This window comes from Rhipicephalus microplus, chromosome 8, assembly GCF_043290135.1.
Source record: "Rhipicephalus microplus isolate Deutch F79 chromosome 8, USDA_Rmic, whole genome shotgun sequence".
In the NCBI taxonomy this organism is placed as follows: Eukaryota; Metazoa; Arthropoda; class Arachnida; order Ixodida; family Ixodidae; genus Rhipicephalus; species Rhipicephalus microplus.
In genome coordinates this window covers 117,178,548-117,197,247 of record NC_134707.1, presented here as the reverse complement: position 1 = coordinate 117,197,247, position 18,700 = coordinate 117,178,548, and the positions used below count along the sequence as shown (strand labels likewise).

Below are 18,700 nucleotides of genomic sequence, written 5' to 3'. Positions count from 1 at the left end.
ACGACGATAATGTCGGCAGTGCGCTTCTGTTTGAGGCCCGTGCTGGAGCGCTCCGCACTCAGGTGTATCGCCGTAACTTCGACCCGTCGTTGGCCGACGGCACTGTGCAGTGCAGGACATGCGGGAAAGACGAGGAGAAATTTAACACCTGGTGCTTCACTGTGAACGCATGTGTCCCCGTCAGACAGATGGCGCCACACTACCGGAGGCACGCGGCTTTGTGAAAGACTGCGGCGCACCGGGAGGCGACAGCTGCGATAGCAACGTGCACCCCCTGGCAGCGACAGCAATAACCAAAGCAAGGCTTCTACAGTGGTGGTCAAGGAGACAGTGAACAATTGTGATGTTCATGGACCTGGTGTGATTTTTCTTTCCCCCTTTTTTATTTATTTGTTTCTCGTTGCGGTCAGGACACTAAAAGGTGACCACACCCAGGTATAAAGGGGAAGACCACAGAGATCATCATCATCGGGGGACGAGGAATCCGCCTGCTACTGGCCGCCGTTAGCCGAGTGTGAGCGCGGAGTGGTGTTGTTTGTGCTGCTTGCACCTTTTTTTTTTTTTCGCGCTCACCTCATCGTGACCGCGATGCCCAACACCTGCTGTGTGCCGGGCTGTCGCTCGAGTTACAAGGGCAACGTCGAAAAAGTCTCACTGTTCTGTTTACCAGCCGACGCAGAACAACGCGACAGGTGGAAACGGGCTATCCCGCGACAGGAGACTGTCAAATTTTCGTTCGACTCGAAGTATGTTCGTGTGTGCGAAAAACATTTCGATGCAAGTGACATCGTACCTGCGGACGTGTGTACAGTGAATGGGAACATCGTTTCACTGCCTCGAGATTGTTCAAGACTGGTGGAAGGCGCCGCGCCAAGAATTTTCGAAGGTTTGCCTGCTTACCTCTCCAAACCAAAACAGCGTTCGCGTGGACTAACAAAGCGCCCACCTGTAAAAAGGCCGCGAAAGCTTTCTCCAGACTGTGATGCCACAGTTGCTAATGAGGACGTCTCCACTGCAGCCGACGAAGAATTCGATGGTAAGTCTGGCACAAAGCTTGCAAGTATCCTAACCACTCACTACGCTAACAAATTTTGCTCACTATACGATAACGAAATTGGCTCCTTCCCTTATGAAATTCACTCTTTGTCAGTCTTTGCAGATGTTCTAAGAATTGAGAATCGCCCAGGATTCGCTGATGCAGAGTGTCAAACTGAGGTCCCAGTTTGTTCAGCATCGGAGCTGCAGAGAATGAAGGCGCAACATGAAGCAAAAGCTTCAACCATGCCAGCGGAAACTCGCAAAAGTGGAGGCGCACGCGAATAAAAAAAGGTGGAATGTACGGAGATATTCACAAGCTGTAAGACCGCGAGAAGCTCATTATAGACCAGTGCATCAGGAAGGCAAATATGAAATCCACGAAAGCAGCACGGTAAGATCACGTTTGTGAAGTGTGTTTGGAGTTTTGTATGAAGTGCGGTTTTCGCAGGGTGCGCGTTTCCTTTCTGGATAATGAGAGAAACTGAAAAGTGATGACATGGACCAGAATGCAATATTTTGTTTTACTTTGATAGTGCTGTTTGCTGGTGCTGTCGCTGAATTGTGAACACAAAAATCTGCATTTTATTTATTGAAGGTATAAAAAAGAATGGCTTTACGACTGTTTACTGCTGAAAATCAAATCGACAGCAGTTTACACAATTCTTCACGAGAATAATTTTCTGCCTCTACCACACCCTCGCACACTGTACTCCTACCTAAAAAATCTGAAGGCCGGCTTTGGATTTGATGAAAATTTATTTGCCATCCTCAAAGACAAAGTGGGAAATATTCCAAAGAGAGAACGCCGAGGTACCCATTTTTTTGCATTTGATTTTTCTGGACTTTGGTAAACAGCTGAAATAATAGTTTTTTTTAGGGGTCCTGATGTTTGACGAGATGAGCGTGAAAAGGAGCCTTCATATAAGGGAATCGGATATGACACTGCTTGGAAAGGTCGACTTAGAAGAGCACACAAAGCCTACTGACCAACTGAAAGATGGTGACCATGTGTTAGTGTTCCTTTTCCGACCATTCCTCGGTGGCTGGTCGCAGACTGTAGGAGCGTTTTGCACGTCAGGGGCTGCACCAGGCTCCGCTATTAATAAACTGCTCCTGCATTGCATTGTACTCCTGTCGAATGCCGGTGTCATTGTGGATGAAGTCACTTGCGATAACTCTACATCAAACTGATCAGCATTGAACTCTTTGGGTTCAATTATTATCCTCATGGTATCTAGTACGGGATCTTAATAATAGATATGTCTTCCTTTTAGGTGTCAGCGGCGATATCGCCAGAGTATCAACGTCATTTGAGCATCCATGTGACTCCTCCGAAGTCATTCAGGTCATAGTTGACCCTTCAAGTGCATCAGGAATAACTTTCTGAAAGCTGGAAAATTCCTGGTGGGTAAAACACAGTTTAAGATAAGTCATCACAGTGCTCTGGCTGTTTTGTCTCACAGGCTTTTTCTTAATGTAACAGTTGCCTGGTGACAAAGAAGTAAAGCATTTCCACTTGGAAGCTCTGCTAGACTACGAGGAGCAGCAAGCTGGGCTTCGGGCTGTGCCAAAGCTTACGAAAGCACACATCAGGCATAACGCTTTCCAAAAACTGAGTGTGAAACTTGCTGTCCAGGCAAGTCTGCCCTAGCATGTGTCATTAATTATTAGTGTGTATCAAAAAGTGCTGTTCCTTCATGAAAATACAGCACTCTGCCATATAACTTCTTTAAAATCTTTCAGCTCTTCAGTGAAAGCACCGCTTCAGCAATGGACTTCTATCGCAGTAGAGAAGAGTGTGTGAAACTTCGTGGCTCCAAAGCAACATCAGATTTTGCGAGACGAACGAATATTCTATTCTACAGCTTAAATTCCAAAAGGCCACAAGATGTGCAGTATATTGAAGCAGAACACATTGCTGTAAGCCCTAATATTTCAAAGCAATGGTCGCTTCATTTGAAGTTCCAATTAAATCAGATTGTTTTTCATGCACCGAAGGAGGACATCGAGTGGCTTGACAGGTGGCACACTTACAACCAGAGTTTACCAACTCTTCTTTCTGAGAAAGCCAACATGCAATGCTCTGAAAATGACTTCGCACAGCACAGTGACGCTTGTCGAAAAGCTGCTGAAATGTGGCTTTCGCTATGTTTTAGTTGGAAACTTTGGACAAGACCACCTCGAGGTAAGTTTAAACATTTTCGCTAGTTAAAGACATTTTCTTTGCACTTTTTTCTCTTTCAGAGGTTTTTTGGCACAGCAAGGCATGTTGCTGGAGCAGGGGGACAGCCAACGGTTCAGCAATTTTCGTTCATTTACTGGTTGCTCTCGGTGAACAACTTGATCCGTCCGCCACAGCGAGCCTCAGTTGAAGGGGATGGTCGACGTCTCGTTTTAAGAGTGCAGGATCTCTTTCAACATAAAGAACCTATTGTTAATCAGGTAAACATTTTAATAGCACACCAACGCTGCTCGTAGGGTGTCTCTCCATCGTATGGAATTGTGCTGAATGTTGTCTAGCCCTTTCATGCTAATGATGGCCGTATGATATACAACGAGCTTCTATTCTGCTTTTTCACTTTCCTAATTTCTTACTCTTCCCATTGTCGTATGAAAAAATACGTTTCAGAATGATACCTTGGCGGTTTTTTGTGATGATATACTGCCGGAGCCTGCTGAATGCATGCAAGATATGATTCATCCGAAGTCGACGAGGGACTGCATTTTGGATTACCTTGGCGGGTATGTTGCAAAGACGTTTGCTAAAATAAGCTGCAAGGACTGCCTCCAAACACTTAGAAGCAACTCCCGATAGCCAAATGCATTGACTGCAATTAAGACGAGAGGATTTTTGCAAGTGCCATCGAAGAAACTAGTGCGCGTCTTGCAAATTGTGGAGGAACATGTTGAAATGCGCACAATAGACATTATAGCCTGTGCCAATGTCTACATGAACATTGTTGAAAACATCTTGGTGGATGACCGCACTTCCTCGGCCAGTGTTGGTTGTGGAACACATTTTGTGAGCACCATGGCAGAAGTTGTGCACTTTTTTATTAAGTGCCGTCTGCACTTTTTTACGCGCGAACAAAACAAACTGTTTCGCGCTGGTGGTCGCCCATCCTGTCCAGTCAGAGGAGGGAGAAAATTAGGGGCATGAATTTTTTTCTGTGATCTTTTTTGTGTCATTCACTCTATCTCCCAACTTTTCATCTACAGTTTCATCCACACAGATTTACATAAACTCTATGTACCTGTGCTCATGGCAGTTTGGAATTCTGGACAATTGCCAGTAATTGCAGCAAAAAAATATGCCGAGAATTTCGCCCACATTTCCTTGCAAGGTGTAGTGTTGTTGCAAAGTTCAAAATGCTACCCACTGCTAGTTAAGTGGCACACAAATTTATCTCCGTTAGGCAGAAATATTTCGCACATAAAAAGCTGAAAAAAAAATTGAAAAAGGTATCTAAGTGGACAAAGAAAAGAAAGTGTTCGGTTTAAGCTCAAAAGCGACTATACAGAAATCGAGAAATGTAAAAAATGTCACGAACACATCCGTCACTTGACAGATACTCTCAGTCAAAATATTGCCAGCAATTAATGACTTGGGCAATTGGACAACGCGCATCATGTACAATATTGACAATATTAATCACTGCTATGATTTGTCAGCGAGAACACGGAGAAGGAAAATATCTGCAGAAGTGTATTTGACGGCAAACGCTTCTGCGAACGCGCACCTGCCTTACCCAGTGCGGCAGATCAATGCCCTCCTGTTACGGTGGCGCCTCTGGTGGCCACTTTTGTCCCTATATGAAACTTTCGCGGGAGTTTCATGACCGGTAAAAAGTATTGAGAGACCATGATAGTAGTTACGCATAACAGCAAAGCCACAACGAAGCACAAAATAAGGGCTTTGTTTAACTTGACTCTGCACTTACACAGTCAGCTCCATGTGATAACAGTTTATTGAAACACAGTAGCCCAAATAGAAGTTGCCATATCTATCACTGCTCTAGTGGCACCATGGCCAACTCGAGATAATTGTTCTGTTGCACCTTATCACGGCTAATCTCAAGACATCTGTGCACTTACTAATTTGGGAGCTCTTGAGATTCTAGCGGTACGACCGACCATGCGTTCGACCCATGTGGTAGATGCATGCATGTGTGTCACGATTCTAATCTGGTTTGTGGTTCCATACCTTGACGCAGGCCTCCCGTATGATGTTCCTGTAGATGACAACCTCCTGGGGCTCTTTCACGAAGAGGAACTCCCGATTGCAGTCTATCCAGTTGTACATCATCTTCAGCAGGTTGTTGAGGAGTCGAGCCTCGTCTTTCGGGTCCGCTAAACTCGGTCCATCGCCGTCAGCCGGCGTCCTATCAAGCAGAAGGGCGCCCAGCCGTTGCGTGAAGCTGTTGCGAGAAGGGACCACGGTGTCGCATGCTGACTGGCTAGCATCCGCCAGAATGCGCATTATCACGTCAGGCACGACCCACGGAAACCTCTGAATGCCTGCCTCTGACGCCTGCAGCTCGTACGTGACCTGCACAGTGCCTTTTATTACCTCCAGGTGTCGCCGAATTGCCCGTACTACTAAACAAGAAAAGTACAGAGAAAGCGGAGGACTGAAGAGATCCTCCAAGAAAGAATAATGTCGCTCAATCCAGCAGCGTTCCCACTAGTATAATTACTGCAGACATTTGTCGAAATTTTCTATGGAGCAACAATTTCCATTAAAGGACATTGTTTCATCCCTTGCCAATAGCACGGGCTTCCCACCATATGTGCATGCATGAACACTTCAATTGTCAACAGTAATCACCTAATACGCATGCTTCGTTTTTTTTCGAATGCGAAGAATTTTTCAGCGAACTTTGGTGACTTTGAGCATATCTATCTATCTATCTATCTATCTATCTATCTATCTATCTATCTATCTATCTATCTATCTATCTATCTATCTATCTATCTATCTATCTATCTATCTATCTATCTATCTATCTATCTATCTATCTATCTATCTATCTATCTATCTATCTATCTATCTATCTATCTATCTATCTATCTATCTATCTATCTATCTATCTATCTATCTATCTAGCCACCTACAACTTTTAGCTCTCCTGGCCGTTTCGATAATGGTATCAACACCAAGAATGATATGGCGTAACATGACTGAATGAATAGAATAACTGACTAGTCATAACATGAATATCATGACATGTATGTCATGAATGTCATGATTTACATTTCATGTTCTTGCTGCTCCTATGACATTTTGCAAAAGTGGTATTGTATTGCGTGGCTGCATGGCGAACATAAGTTAAGGACCTAACGTGGAAATCATGATATGCATGTCATGATTTTCAAGTTATGACTTGTCATGACTACACGCCATGCTTATGGTGCACTCACAGACGTTTCGCTAGTTCAACATATACCAAGTTTGTATTGCGTGAATAGACTACGAAGGTAAATGACACATTCAAACATAGTAACCTTGATATGCGTGCATTCAAAACATGACTACATGCTATTCTCATAGTACGCTTGCGGCCATTTCGCTAGCCCCACATATACCAAATTTGGTATCACATGACGTGAATCTACGACGAAAGTAAATTACATGACATGATAATTATCACATATGTGTGATGTAAAACATGAACAGATGCTACGCTCACAGCGTGTTTACGGCCGTTTCGCTAGCTGCACATATTACCTCACGCGATACTAAATTTGTGCTCACGGGACGTGAATAGACGACGAAGGAAAATGACATATCTAAACATGACAATCCTGACATGGAAGTCATTTAAGACATAATTTACGTCAGCCTTGTGAATTTGTGCTCATTTAAAATTGACATGTCAACCGTCCTCATTCGTGCTTCGCATATTACAGATTCCCACAGTACGGGGAATCTGTCAAATTTTTTCCATAAAGTACCGGTATATATGTTAGCATTATTTCGGATCGCAAGCCCAATTTGAGCAACTAAAGATATTTCACAATCACATAGCTGATAGTCACGGCTACGGTCAGCCATAGCTTATTTTATATCCACATCTCATTTGTTTGACTACCCAATACACATTTTTGTGACCCTATAAAAATAGTACGACGGCATTCATGCCTTGAATCGCAAAACACCCCATACCGCACAAAGCCCACAACACATTTTCTTACTTTCAAATTGAATGCCCAGAATAAACGCTAATGTGCTTCAATAAACGAAAATGACAAAAAAGAATTAGGTCTTCGCAAAACCATCCTATCAAAAGTGGTTTTCTTTTTGTAAAAGAATGCGAATTCTCGAAAAAAAAACTCTGAACTATTTACACTGGTTCTTTCAATTACTAAACAATGAGTTTATTTACTTCACTGAAAAGAAATTGAAAGCTTTCTCTTCTCTGGTCTATGCAGGAAGAAATCGCTGTTTTCTCTATATAACTATGCAAGCACTGACCTGTGCTCAAAAATTTAAGTTCAGCAGGCAAACCTCGAGTTCAGCCCAAACCTGCAAACACTGGCTGTACCTAGTTTCACCATGAGGACTGGTTAGACTTCAAGTTCAGTATGAGCACCCAGCCTAAACCTAGTGAAACCACTGTGCTTAGAACCACATTTGCGAAATCTATTCCGCAAATATTACAGAATAGGCACAATAAAGGCAGTGAACAGTAAGAGGACGTTTAAAGGGGCCATAAAATAGTCGCTAAACTTTTTTTAGATATCGGAAAAAAGTTACAGGGCCTACTAGGCCCGCCAGCAACTGCCATTTTTTCATTGTCTATGTGACGTCATGCAGCGGAATCTTCATCTTCACTGAAAATTTCAGCAGCTTCAAATATTTCCATTTCAAGGCCAAGCTAAACAAAGCTGAAATATCTCGATTGCAAGCGCAGCCAAAAAAACGCGCGCCTAAATGAGGACGTTGACACACAAAGCAGCTTGTGAATTCGAGGCACGAGAGTCATGACTGTGCCAGTGTTTCACAACTACCGAGCTGCTCACGTGCTTATAGAAAGTTAATTTACGAGTGGCATGACTAAACTCGCTAAAGCATCGTCATCGCGTTTGTGAAGGGGTACGCCACAATACATCATATGAAAAAATTTGTACTTATGGCCCCTTTGTTAGTGCAGTGACCATAGTTTTCGCAGCCGAATTGGTCCCGTTCTAAATGTCTTCTGTATACAGGGGAAGCTCTGACAATTATGAAACTGAGGGAATAGTACATAACTGAACTTGAACAGATGGTGCAAACGTTTAGATAGCGTAACTATATGGTGGTCTTGGGAGGTTATACCTCAAATGTTAATCAACGTTTAGGCAGGAACAAGGCAGGCACGTAACACATGCAAAAGCGCACACTCACGGCCAAATTTTATTCTTCTGAAAGCTTAGCTTGAGATTCCTCAAGCGTACACACAACACCACAGAAAGCAAAATAACCATCTCTGAAAACCATCGCTTGATCAAAACACATCGCTCAAAAAACCATACTCATTTTGATAAAGAGTTACAGATAGAACGCTGACACCAAGATCACAAGCTTTCTGTACGTATAGCCTCAGCCAGTTCCCGTGCCACCTTGTCTTTGTTCTTCCACAAAATGCTTGCGTTGCCTAGCAGTGGTTTATCCCTGCAAGCCTCGAAGTGATAAGATCCGGCTCCATCCTTCAATAGACAGCGTGGGCTACGCTAGTCAGTCATTATTACACCGGCCAGTCTGGCCGATGTAAGACCAGCCGCAGCTCAACAGAATCTTTAAATTAAACCAGTTGAGCGTTTCATGAAACGTGATTTGTTAATGTGTTCTTTCTCACAATCTCTTTCTCTTAACAAACTACAATCTTGTGTCATCTGCTAAGGCTATTTGTCTTGTGCAAGCTTAGGAAGGGAACTGAACACTGCGAAGAAGCGTTTTATTATTGTTCATCTTTTTTCATTGTGTTCATTTTCTTTGGTTGGTTTCCGCAAGAAAAGTTTATCTGAATTTACCCACTAGCCTATTGCCAAGTCTTTCTTACGTGACCAGACGCTCAGGATACGGTACATGATTCAGTGATTGTGGGGTACAGTAGGAACCGATACCCGTTTTGCAATACATGCTTTTTTTGCAATGAACCTTAGTTTATCCGCACATTTTCTACGCTCTTGGGGGCTTCACGTTTCATTAAACAATAAACAAGTGAAAAAATCCACATCAGCACCTCGTAAGCGTCCATTTTAGAAACTATGTGTGATAGATTTATCGCCCGCGACGACACGAAATTTTCTGCGATACAAATCTCAATCTATATAGTTAATGCGCTTACGTGGATACGTCATTCTCGTTTATACAATTATGGCCACAGGGCACAACGTGAGTCGGCAGAAGTACAACGATACCAGCTCTTATCATCATTACGAATATATTGATTAAAGGGGCAAACCTGGTACCACGCCGAGGCCTTCAAGTTCTCCCGCAGTTGGCTGACAGTGTGGGAGAAGAATTCCTCGCGCGTCTTGCGAATCACGTGTTCCACTTGGCTCTCGAGAACCATACACACGTCCGTGGGGTCGCTCTTCTCTTGCAAGAACATGCTGAACTTGGACACCGCACCGGAGAGGGCTTCGCTCTCGCTGTCGATGCGGTACGACTTCAGCAGCGCCCGAATCTTCATCGCGTACCTGCATGCATGGAGGCGCTGCCGACAACACTGCCACCGCACGTGATATACCTTCGAATACACCGTACTGTTCCAGGACAGCAAAGACGCCACAAGAGGAAGCTTAAGGGCGACAGAAAATTAAACAATGTGAGACACGAGAGAAAATTGGGTGGTGCGCAGAAATCATACGTATTTGTTCATATCACCCAAAACAGGCGGTAAATAAAGAGAAAGGTGGTCGTCCTTCTATGCACCTTCGATAATCAGCTGCAGACGAACTGTGCTGTAGTTTCAAATACATTGGCATTGTTTTGTGATTAGCCGTTGTTTGTTTTACATAGATAAGTAGGCAAGCACACGTATGAGGTGGGCTCAGTTCAGAATAGTGAGTCCACACTGGGTATCAGTATGGACTTTGGATTTCTATGACTAATACTGGTACGCAGAAGATTGTTCACCAATACGCCTGAAAATGGGCTTTTGAAAAACGCGTTGGCGATTCGACTTCGTTTTACACCGGTGAACCAGGGACAGCAAGACCTGCTTGCAAAAACCTGCAATCAGCAAAATAAATTGTCCATAAGCGAAGGTGTCCTCGTGAATTATGGTTCAAACTCCGATAATTCCTGTTTTGCGTGTAATAATCGGAGAGTCAAATCAGCGTGAAAGGTCATTTACGAAAAAAGAGCGTTGGTAATTCGGGCACCGAAGCAGTTCACGTTAAAATTTCTTGCTTTCAATTAATTTTTTTTCGTTTCCGTCGTGAAATATGCGGCAAGCAACCCAGTGTTCCCACTCATTCGAGACCAAGAAAAATAGGGAGTGCACTAGTACGTATTATGTATTTTTCGCAATAACCATGGCGCGTTTTTTTTCATAGGCATATAAACGGCGGCACTATCACCGCAGCGAAACGCTACGCAGACATTTTCTGAGTATCACTTTCGGTAGGAAGTCCTGGCTTCTTTCAAGAAAGCTCCTCGTCCTTCCAGCAGCAACCGCGGATCAGGTAACGTGTTCTCTACAACGTCCAGGTACTCGGTGCTCAGCTCAACCTGGTTAGACAAACCGCAAATTATTTATACTTTTAAGTAGTTCACAGTTGTCTGCGTTCACACTAGTGAACTGTGACAGAAGGAAATGGGAGCAATGGGTGTATTCTCGGATGTCCGCTTCCTTTAATGAGCGGGTAGAATAAAGAAAATCTAAAGTCGAATACCAATTTACGTCAAAGTGAAATGTGAATGTATGAGAACGTCTAAAACGACAAAAAATATCAACAGAAGCGCCCTATTTATCAAGATATTAAGGCAAATGCACAAGAATTCATGCGCTACGCGTAGGACATTCGCGAAATGATCTAGATTACGTGATAGGTACCACCTAGTAATCCACTAGTAATCAAACTAGCTGCATGAAATCAGGAACCTTCGGTGCGTCGAGATGTAATAAAATGTTGCTTTTTTACCTCTGATTCATCGAAAAAAGAACCGCCGGACGTTATACTATAGAGAACGGCGCGAGTTGCTGAAAAGTTCAGTTTTCGCTTGGTTAAACTGGACAGGTCATGTCATCTAGCGTGGCCCTATTTAACTATGCAAGTCTGCCAATTTGGAGCCCGTGACAGGCAATCTTTCAATGTTCATTGCAGCTGCTGTGTCTCCCGTTACTTTCGTTCTGCCGGGCAACGTTGTACATGACCGCTGTGACGTGAAACGATTCGCTGTAGGCGGGTTATTTGAAGTGCGCTAACCCGTTGCGGACCTCTAAAAAACGACTTATTTCAAAATAAGCACTTCCTTGGCACAAAAGTAACCCTACGAGGTTTCTGGGCCGCTATTTCAACAATAAACGTCAACTTGAAAGTCTTTTGGCGTCCCTTTAAGGAAGTCTAATGTGGTTTTGGGACGTAAACCCCACCAATCAATCAAGACAGTGTAATGTCATGGCCATTTACAGTGCACTTTTTCATCCAGCAACCATGGTAAGGCTACCTTATCACGCGCGTTCAGATCAAGCTGCAACATTATTTGATTTTCGTGAAATCGACAGTCAGTGGCCAGGTATACTACTGAAGCAAACTGCCCAATAATTTCGGGGTACATTTCTAGTTAATCAGTACCCACACCTAAAGAGTAAGCACATTTGTAATTAACCAGTATCAGTTCCTCATAATATCCACCATCGTTGTTGACAGCGGTGGAAAACACGTGCAATGAGACGCGTTAAAATGTCACCTTAAGGGCACTCCCATATGACATGACGAAAAGAACGACCCAATCGTTCACTAGTCTTATGCCACCCATATATGAGCGCCTTTGAGCTTTGTTTAGTGAAAGACCCTTAAGGCGACCTACTTTTTCTTGTGGTGTGAGAACGGTGAGACTTCAGGCGTGAGGTGCTTACCTTCGTGCAGTTCCTGTACAGCTGGCCCATCACCTTTCGCGAGCAGTACGTGTTCTTGGCGCCCTGCTTCTCCATGAAGTCCGGGTACATGGGTGGCTTCTCGGAGTTTTGCAACCCTTTCAAGTCGCCGCACTTCGCGAAGTCCAGGTTGACCGAGCACTTGCGCGCCTGATTGCGGCAGCGGCGCGAATTGATGCCGGCGTCCAGCAAGTCCGCCCACACGAGGTGCGCATTCGCTATGAGGCCGATCTTGTCCCCCTTGGTGTACTGGCAGAACAAGTCAATCATGTCCTGCACCTGTAGGACAATCTTTTTTTTTCGTCGAGCATGCTCTAGACCAATCACAGTTCACGCATCATTTTAGAAAAATGTTCGGGTAACGAGTGTCACAACTTTCCGCAGTGAAATCATTCTCGACTACTTATGACGCTACGAAGAACAAGTGCGTCACATGTTTTCGCGTTTCCTCCCCCTCCCTTTTTTAGCACTGATCCGCCGATCGCGGAAACGGAATCCCGGCCATGACGGCTGCATTTTAGATGGAGGCGAAAATCTTTTGAGACCCTTGTGCTTAGATTTAGGTCCAGGTTAAAAAGAACCGCGGGTGCTCAAAACTTCCAGAGCTCTCGACTACGGCGTCTCTCATAATCATATGAGGATTTTTGGAACGCTAAACGCCAACAATTCTTTTTTTTATTTCAGCACAATTCATGATGCCATAGAATATTCAAGTTACGTGAATGAGAAATGAGGCCTCGATTGGGCGAGGGTACCAGTAGTGAATTGTCTCCTACCTGGCTTTGCGTTGCGGTCACCCAACAAGTCAGCTTTGTCTCACATGTATATCGCGCGCTTTAATCTGATTTTCTTTTTTGTGTGTTTTCTACGGCACAAGCGGAGATAAAAGCGTTTAGCTGACAAGCGAGAAATCTTTATAGACTTAATGCGTAATTTACACGTGTTTTATGATGAAATTTGTGACGAGAAGAAAACAGCGCCAGTAAAAATGAGTAGTGAAAGCGAGAAAAAAAAGCCTATTTCTCGTCACTCTGCAAGAGTGATTTAGAAGCAGGAAAAGTGCTTAACACGTGCGACCTTTTATACGAGGTCCTAGGAACGCAAACAAAAAGGTATTTGTCTTTAGATTATTTTCTGTCCTCCCTACAAGATGCAGAGCATATAAAGCTCGATATCGTGCTCTGTATGTCTCCTGCAGCGTGTTAGCAGGGGACATACGATGAGCTGTAAAGCCATCACCTTCCCGGACGTATAGACACATCCACTGCTAATCTTTTATTGGTTCCTGTTGGACCAGAGTGAACGATTTATTGCATCTCGTGCAACTGAAAGAAATGTCGATGTGAACTCTAAATGAAAAGAAAGCCACTCGCCTGAATCGGTGTTTTCTGCTCACGGGGTGGATCACTGTAGTAGTGCATCGGGCTGCAGTTTGTCTTGAAGATGAGATCAGCATACCACAGCACAGAGTCCTCGTCGCCATCGAGGTCAGAGCCTGCATCAGATAATACAGAGGTGCTTTGTTGAAAACTGAAAAAAAAAAGGATTTGGTGCCTTACTGGTAAGCTTTATAAGCGGTATTATTTCTACGTATATTAGGCAACTTAGCCGAGCACGATACATTCAACTTCGCACAGGGTTTTGCAGGATAGCAGGAAATAAGTGCATTGACCACTTTGTGTCAAGCAAGTTCTCAAGTAAACTACGCTGAATGACTGGCATGATATGGTAACATGCAGTCTTCCTTCATTAAATGAAGCAGCAAAACGTAGGAAGCTCGATGAAGCACTGCAGTTAAGTTTACTTACGAGCTACACACGAACCTACTCCTTTCTAAGTGACTTTCCAGGTAACTAGTGCTGTATAGTCCGCAAAAAGTTTATTCAAGCACTCAGCTCGGATGGAACGGCTCATCGGCAGCGACGCAACGGCAACGTATTCTGCTGGCGCTTTTCAGCTTCTTATATATCGCGATGCACAGTGCTCAACTCGGCTGTCTATAACGACGCAGCGTCGTGCAAGAAACAGCAGGGATGACATTTGCAGTCGCAAATACGCCACATCTGAGCATGCGCGGCGCCAGTGATGTACCTGCCTCGCAATACTGATCGCTGTTTATCGCCGCGGATGCAACAACCGCTTTGGCCATTGAAAGCACTTTGAGCGATTTCGCGAACAAAAAGAAGAAAGAAAAACGAAGTAAAACCGTTGTCGCTGCGATATGATATCAGGAAGCGAGAATATTGCTTTTTTGTTTTATTTCGATTTTGTAATGTTGACAGTGATTCGACGGCCAAAGCAGCCATCGCGGTCGCGGAGAAAAAAAAAGGGTAGAAATTGCAGGGCAGGCACATCATTGGCGTCGTGCATGCTTAGACGTGGCGTATTTGCGACTGCAGATGTCGCTCGTGCTGTTCCGCGCGCGACGCTCCGTCGTTATAGACAGCCGAGTTGAGCATTGTACGTCGCTCGAACACGTGCGACTTTAAGCTGCTCCTTTTGAACGTAAGATAAATGTTCAGAATAAAGGTGGACGATGCTTGGAGACAGTTGAAAAAAAAACGATGCAAATCTCTTTATATATATATATATATATATATATATATATATATATATATATATATATATATATATATATATATATATATATATATAATCTCGTTAGGAACGGCAACAAGCAACTCGAAACTTGCAGGGCACACCTCGAGCAGAAAGTGCGCACGAAATTAGCACACACAGGAGGAGCGCGGTCTAACTTCTGTAACATCTCGACACTTAAGCCACGCTGTACAAACAGAAAGACGCAAGACACGAGCGCACACAAAGCAGGTGCCAATAACTTCCACGATTCTTCCTGGGTCATTGGTCAGCAGCGCGTTCCTTTTGTAAACGCTGCCATGGCAGCGTGCGAAGTGATTTTGTCCTCTCCTGAATTACGAGTCTGATAAGCGCGCGCGTTGAAGAGACGGCACTTCGTGGATGCGACAACAGAGTGCGCCCAACGCGAGGCCGTCAAGCCATCCCACCACTGATATCGAAAACGCATTTATTTTGGAAGTTCTGACGACTGTAAAACTATCGTGCAAGTATCTTTTAGACACTACAGCCAAACAGTATATGGTGTACGTTAATGGCTTGCATTGCAGGCAATGTAGGCTCTCCGCGTGTGGTCCGCGCCACGCTCTGAGGAACGAGAGGTTGCTAGTTCGATTCCATGTGGAAGTTGCTTGCCTACTTGTTTTTTTTATTTGCAGTCGCTTGGTATATTTTTCAACGTCACTTCCCTGACGTATGTACGTCAGTGCAGGCACGGTGGACCCCGGAATAAAACACGTTCCTGTTAAAATGAAACCACGCGAGGTAATTTGCCCCATGTAATTAATGTCTCGTATACAGAAGCAGCTAACGCACAACATGGCCTTTAATGACGATCATAATATTGGCAGTGGCTGCCTAATTTACTGTGAATGTTCACTGGCATGATGTGTTGCGTTACTGATAGGCACTAAAACTTTTTACAAATATTTTTGCACAGCAATGATCACGAGGATGCCATTTTTGCCCTGATAAAGGAGTTCACATTTTAAAGGTTTCTAAGAAAAATGCTTCTTTATTGCGCCATTCAATTGAAACTGGTGAAACCTTCAGAGCTGATACCCATGTATTGAAAGGGTATTATAAACTTACGAATGTACGTTCTGTGTTCATTGACTATGTGCTACAATACGGACAAATGCAAACCCACTGGTTAGTGAGGCTTTTTTAGGCGTCACAACTACGTGTACGCCATTTCGGAGAATCAGTATTATTACTCTTTTGGACCATTCCAGAACATAGCATCCAGAAAGACACGCCCCGGCTGTATCTTCCTTCATCCATCAGGTAATAAAATCATATTTGCATACCGTCTCACCCACGTAAAGTATCTCAAATGCTGTTTACCTACTTGGGCTCACTACGTTAAATATCAACTTTCCTTTTTCGACAGACGTAGCGAGAACGTAATGTCATTCTTTCTAGCGTCGGGCTCAACACAGACCAGGGTAGGGATCCGGGCTTGTGCTTTGGTCATACTTGGACGGGTTGAGCACACAAAAGACACGGACCATAGCAATAGGCGTAGACACACAGGCGTTACTTACAACAACAGTTGGTTTCCTTCCCACGCAGACTGATGTACCTGCTCTGTGCACGATGGTCAAGTGAAAAACAAATAATAATGTTTTTAACGAAGAAACAGTATCGCCATTGAATCCGAGGTGGACATGCCTCGAAGAGACAGCTACTCAGTAGGCAAACGCGGCTCACAGAAAGGTATTCAACACACCATGCGCGCAAAAACGGGTATTTATTCGTACTCGTAGGTAGAGAGGGCTTCCTAACGGATGCGTCACCAAGCCTCATTCACAAGCGGAGAAAATCGATATTTTTGGTGACTACAATGCGTTAGCAAGCCCACACCCGTTGCAAGTACCTGCAAACTTGAAGCCAATATCCTAACGAGTATTGTTCATCATCCCGACTTCCTCAGCAATTTGACTATCCCGTTCGTGCATGAGGCTGAATCTACAACCACATTACGCTCGTCGGCGGACATTCGCATTAAGAAAATGCAGCTTAACGTCCTCAAAAGTCTATACGTAACGCCCTGTCCACGTACGACGATTATGTGAGAGCGCGGACTCACACCGGTAATTCGAGAGAAGCAAGGCTTTCACTTAGTAAATGTGTATTGTCACGTGCAGGTTGTGTTTCGACAGCTGCCACCACTACAATCCGATACAGCTTTAGGAGTCGGCGGCATTTCCTCCTCAATTGACTAATGGGTGCGCATATTGTGTCCCCAGGCTGAGACTGTGAGCCAGATGGCTGGTGACCCCGCCTTTACAAAACACTGCCACACAGTAAGCTGTCTGGAGCTGGTCGTTTGTTGTATTTGACAATACCTGGGTGAAAGCGCGATGCAGAGAAGCGTGCATATGGAAAGGCAAGGCGTGCTTACCCGCCATCTCTTCTGGATGCGGTCTGTCTCCCTTGACCGGAAACACAATGCAGTCACGCACGTGGTGCAGCTGGGGCACGTTCACAGCGGTCAGCTTGCGAAGGTCACCGGGATGCATACACGGGTTCTTCGTCACAATGACGTCACCTGCAAGCATATCGCCGGTGATCTTTGTGATAGTAACATAGCGTTCCAAAAGATGGCAAAGAATGACTTTGGAAAGAACGTGGAATAAGTATTCGATCATTGAACCCTGTTCCATTCCGTTGGTGAAGTGATTGCTGTGCTCAGCTGCTGCCACTAAGGCGATTGAAGATGGGATCCTGTCCGAGCGATAACATTTCGGCAGCTGCTGCGTGCCCAAAAAACGCGTGTACTGTGCGATGTCAGAGAAAAGAATAACAGATGGTTCAAATTTCGGGAAGCCTCCACCACAGCGAGCCTCAAACATTTCGTGGCTTTGGCTCGTAAAGCACCACGTATTACCTATCGCGGAATTGAACGACAGGCTTCTCCGTCTACGGAAACAGAATCAGGATGGTTGCGGCGCTACAGATATTTGCATTAGCGGCGCGAACGCGAGATGGGTCTGCGCTTCCTGCTCTCGCAGTGTCGTAAAGATGCAGTTTAAAGCATGTATGCATTTTCATTCACGGCGCATTAGTATTTCAGACCTAGTTGCCTCCGCAGGGAATCTTAAATGCACGGTAGTATTGTTGACACGGTACCAACTGCTCCAAAAGAGTGATAAGGAGGGATAGTTGGCATGTCTCGCCTTCTTTCGCGTCGCATTATGCCTAGCGCTTCACCGCAACAGCCACATTTGTACGCGAGTGTCCCTGATGCGTCCTCATTCGACCAGCAAGACCAGCTAGTGGAAAGCACAACGCACTTACTCGTGTCTGTACACGAAGCTAGGCACCGAGTTGCCGCAAGACAGCCAGAGACCCGTTAGTAACGTGCTTTTCTGGGGGGGGGGGGCACGAAATTCAATTTTTCGACAATGTTTTTATTTGTCTTGCAAGGCTAGTTATTTCCTTCCCTGCTAATTTGGAACAGCGAATGCTTCTCTGGTCCTAGGAACATCTACGATATTCAATATTGAGAGGATGCTTCTTTGGTTCCAAGAACATCTATTTTATTCAATATTATATTGAGAGGGTATCTGTACACTTTACTCGGTTAATTAGGACGGTACACAAAGGACCGCATATGTACGACGCAAATGAGTGAAAACGACGTTCGCGGACAACTGAAATGGCCACGGACCTTCGGAAAGGCGTGGTCTGTATCCACAATTGTGCCGCACTCGTGAGGTCGGTGACCATGGATTCCGAGGTTATGGGAAACGTGTTCTATTTTTGACCTTACTTGGGGTATAATTGAGGCATGAGCGAGCCAACTCTTGCAGCGCTCAGCAATGTCGTTTCAAATCTAGGCAGCGCTCGGGCCTTTAGAACAGCAAAGATGATATGACCGTATCAGCTGAAGCACTCAGTCTCACCGTACTCACTACAACCAATGTCTGCGCGCTGTCGTATAACTCTAACAAGGTGGAAGCTGTTGAAAA

The 18,700-nt window shown here is 44.6% G+C and overlaps 3 protein-coding genes across 3 annotated transcripts in view; all 3 read right to left on the bottom strand.

Annotated features, from left to right (window-relative positions):
• Window positions 1-5,382, bottom strand: part of LOC119165506 (protein regulator of cytokinesis 1) — a 154,376-nt gene extending 148,994 nt beyond the window's left edge. Inside the window, exon 1 of the mRNA XM_075870739.1 lies at window positions 5,243-5,382. The gene's annotated coding sequence lies outside the window, so the exon portion shown is untranslated. The remainder of the gene's footprint in view (window positions 1-5,242) is intronic.
• A 10-nt stretch (window positions 5,383-5,392) lies between these two features.
• LOC142768732 (uncharacterized) lies at window positions 5,393-12,408 on the bottom strand. Its single transcript, XM_075870740.1, has 3 exons — window positions 12,111-12,408; window positions 9,486-9,723; window positions 5,393-5,587 (listed from the first exon to the last, which is right to left on the bottom strand). Exons 1-3 carry the CDS (start codon window positions 12,396-12,398, stop codon window positions 5,526-5,528), a joined length of 588 nt encoding a protein of 195 aa, XP_075726855.1. The 5' UTR covers window positions 12,399-12,408; the 3' UTR covers window positions 5,393-5,525.
• A 736-nt stretch (window positions 12,409-13,144) lies between these two features.
• On the bottom strand, window positions 13,145-17,867 carry LOC142768362 (uncharacterized). Its single transcript, XM_075870332.1, has 3 exons — window positions 17,131-17,867; window positions 13,502-13,623; window positions 13,145-13,159 (listed from the first exon to the last, which is right to left on the bottom strand). Exons 1-3 carry the CDS (start codon window positions 17,579-17,581, stop codon window positions 13,145-13,147), a joined length of 588 nt encoding a protein of 195 aa, XP_075726447.1. The 5' UTR covers window positions 17,582-17,867.
• Window positions 17,868-18,700: the final 833 nt, after the last annotated feature.

Coding starts and splice junctions, on each gene's coding strand:
- LOC142768732 (XM_075870740.1), bottom strand. CDS start 12,398: ATGATTGACTTGTTCTGCCAGTACACCAAGGGGGACAAGATCGGCCTC. Junction 9,724..12,110: donor TGTACAGGAACTGCACGAAG/GTAAGCACCTCA, acceptor CCATGCATGCAG/GTACGCGATGAAGATTCGGG. Junction 5,588..9,485: donor AGGCCTCGGCGTGGTACCAG/GTTTGCCCCTTT, acceptor GGCACTGTGCAG/GTCACGTACGAGCTGCAGGC.
- LOC142768362 (XM_075870332.1), bottom strand. CDS start 17,581: ATGTTTGAGGCTCGCTGTGGTGGAGGCTTCCCGAAATTTGAACCATCT. Junction 13,624..17,130: donor GCATCCAGAAGAGATGGCGG/GTAAGCACGCCT, acceptor TATCTGATGCAG/GCTCTGACCTCGATGGCGAC.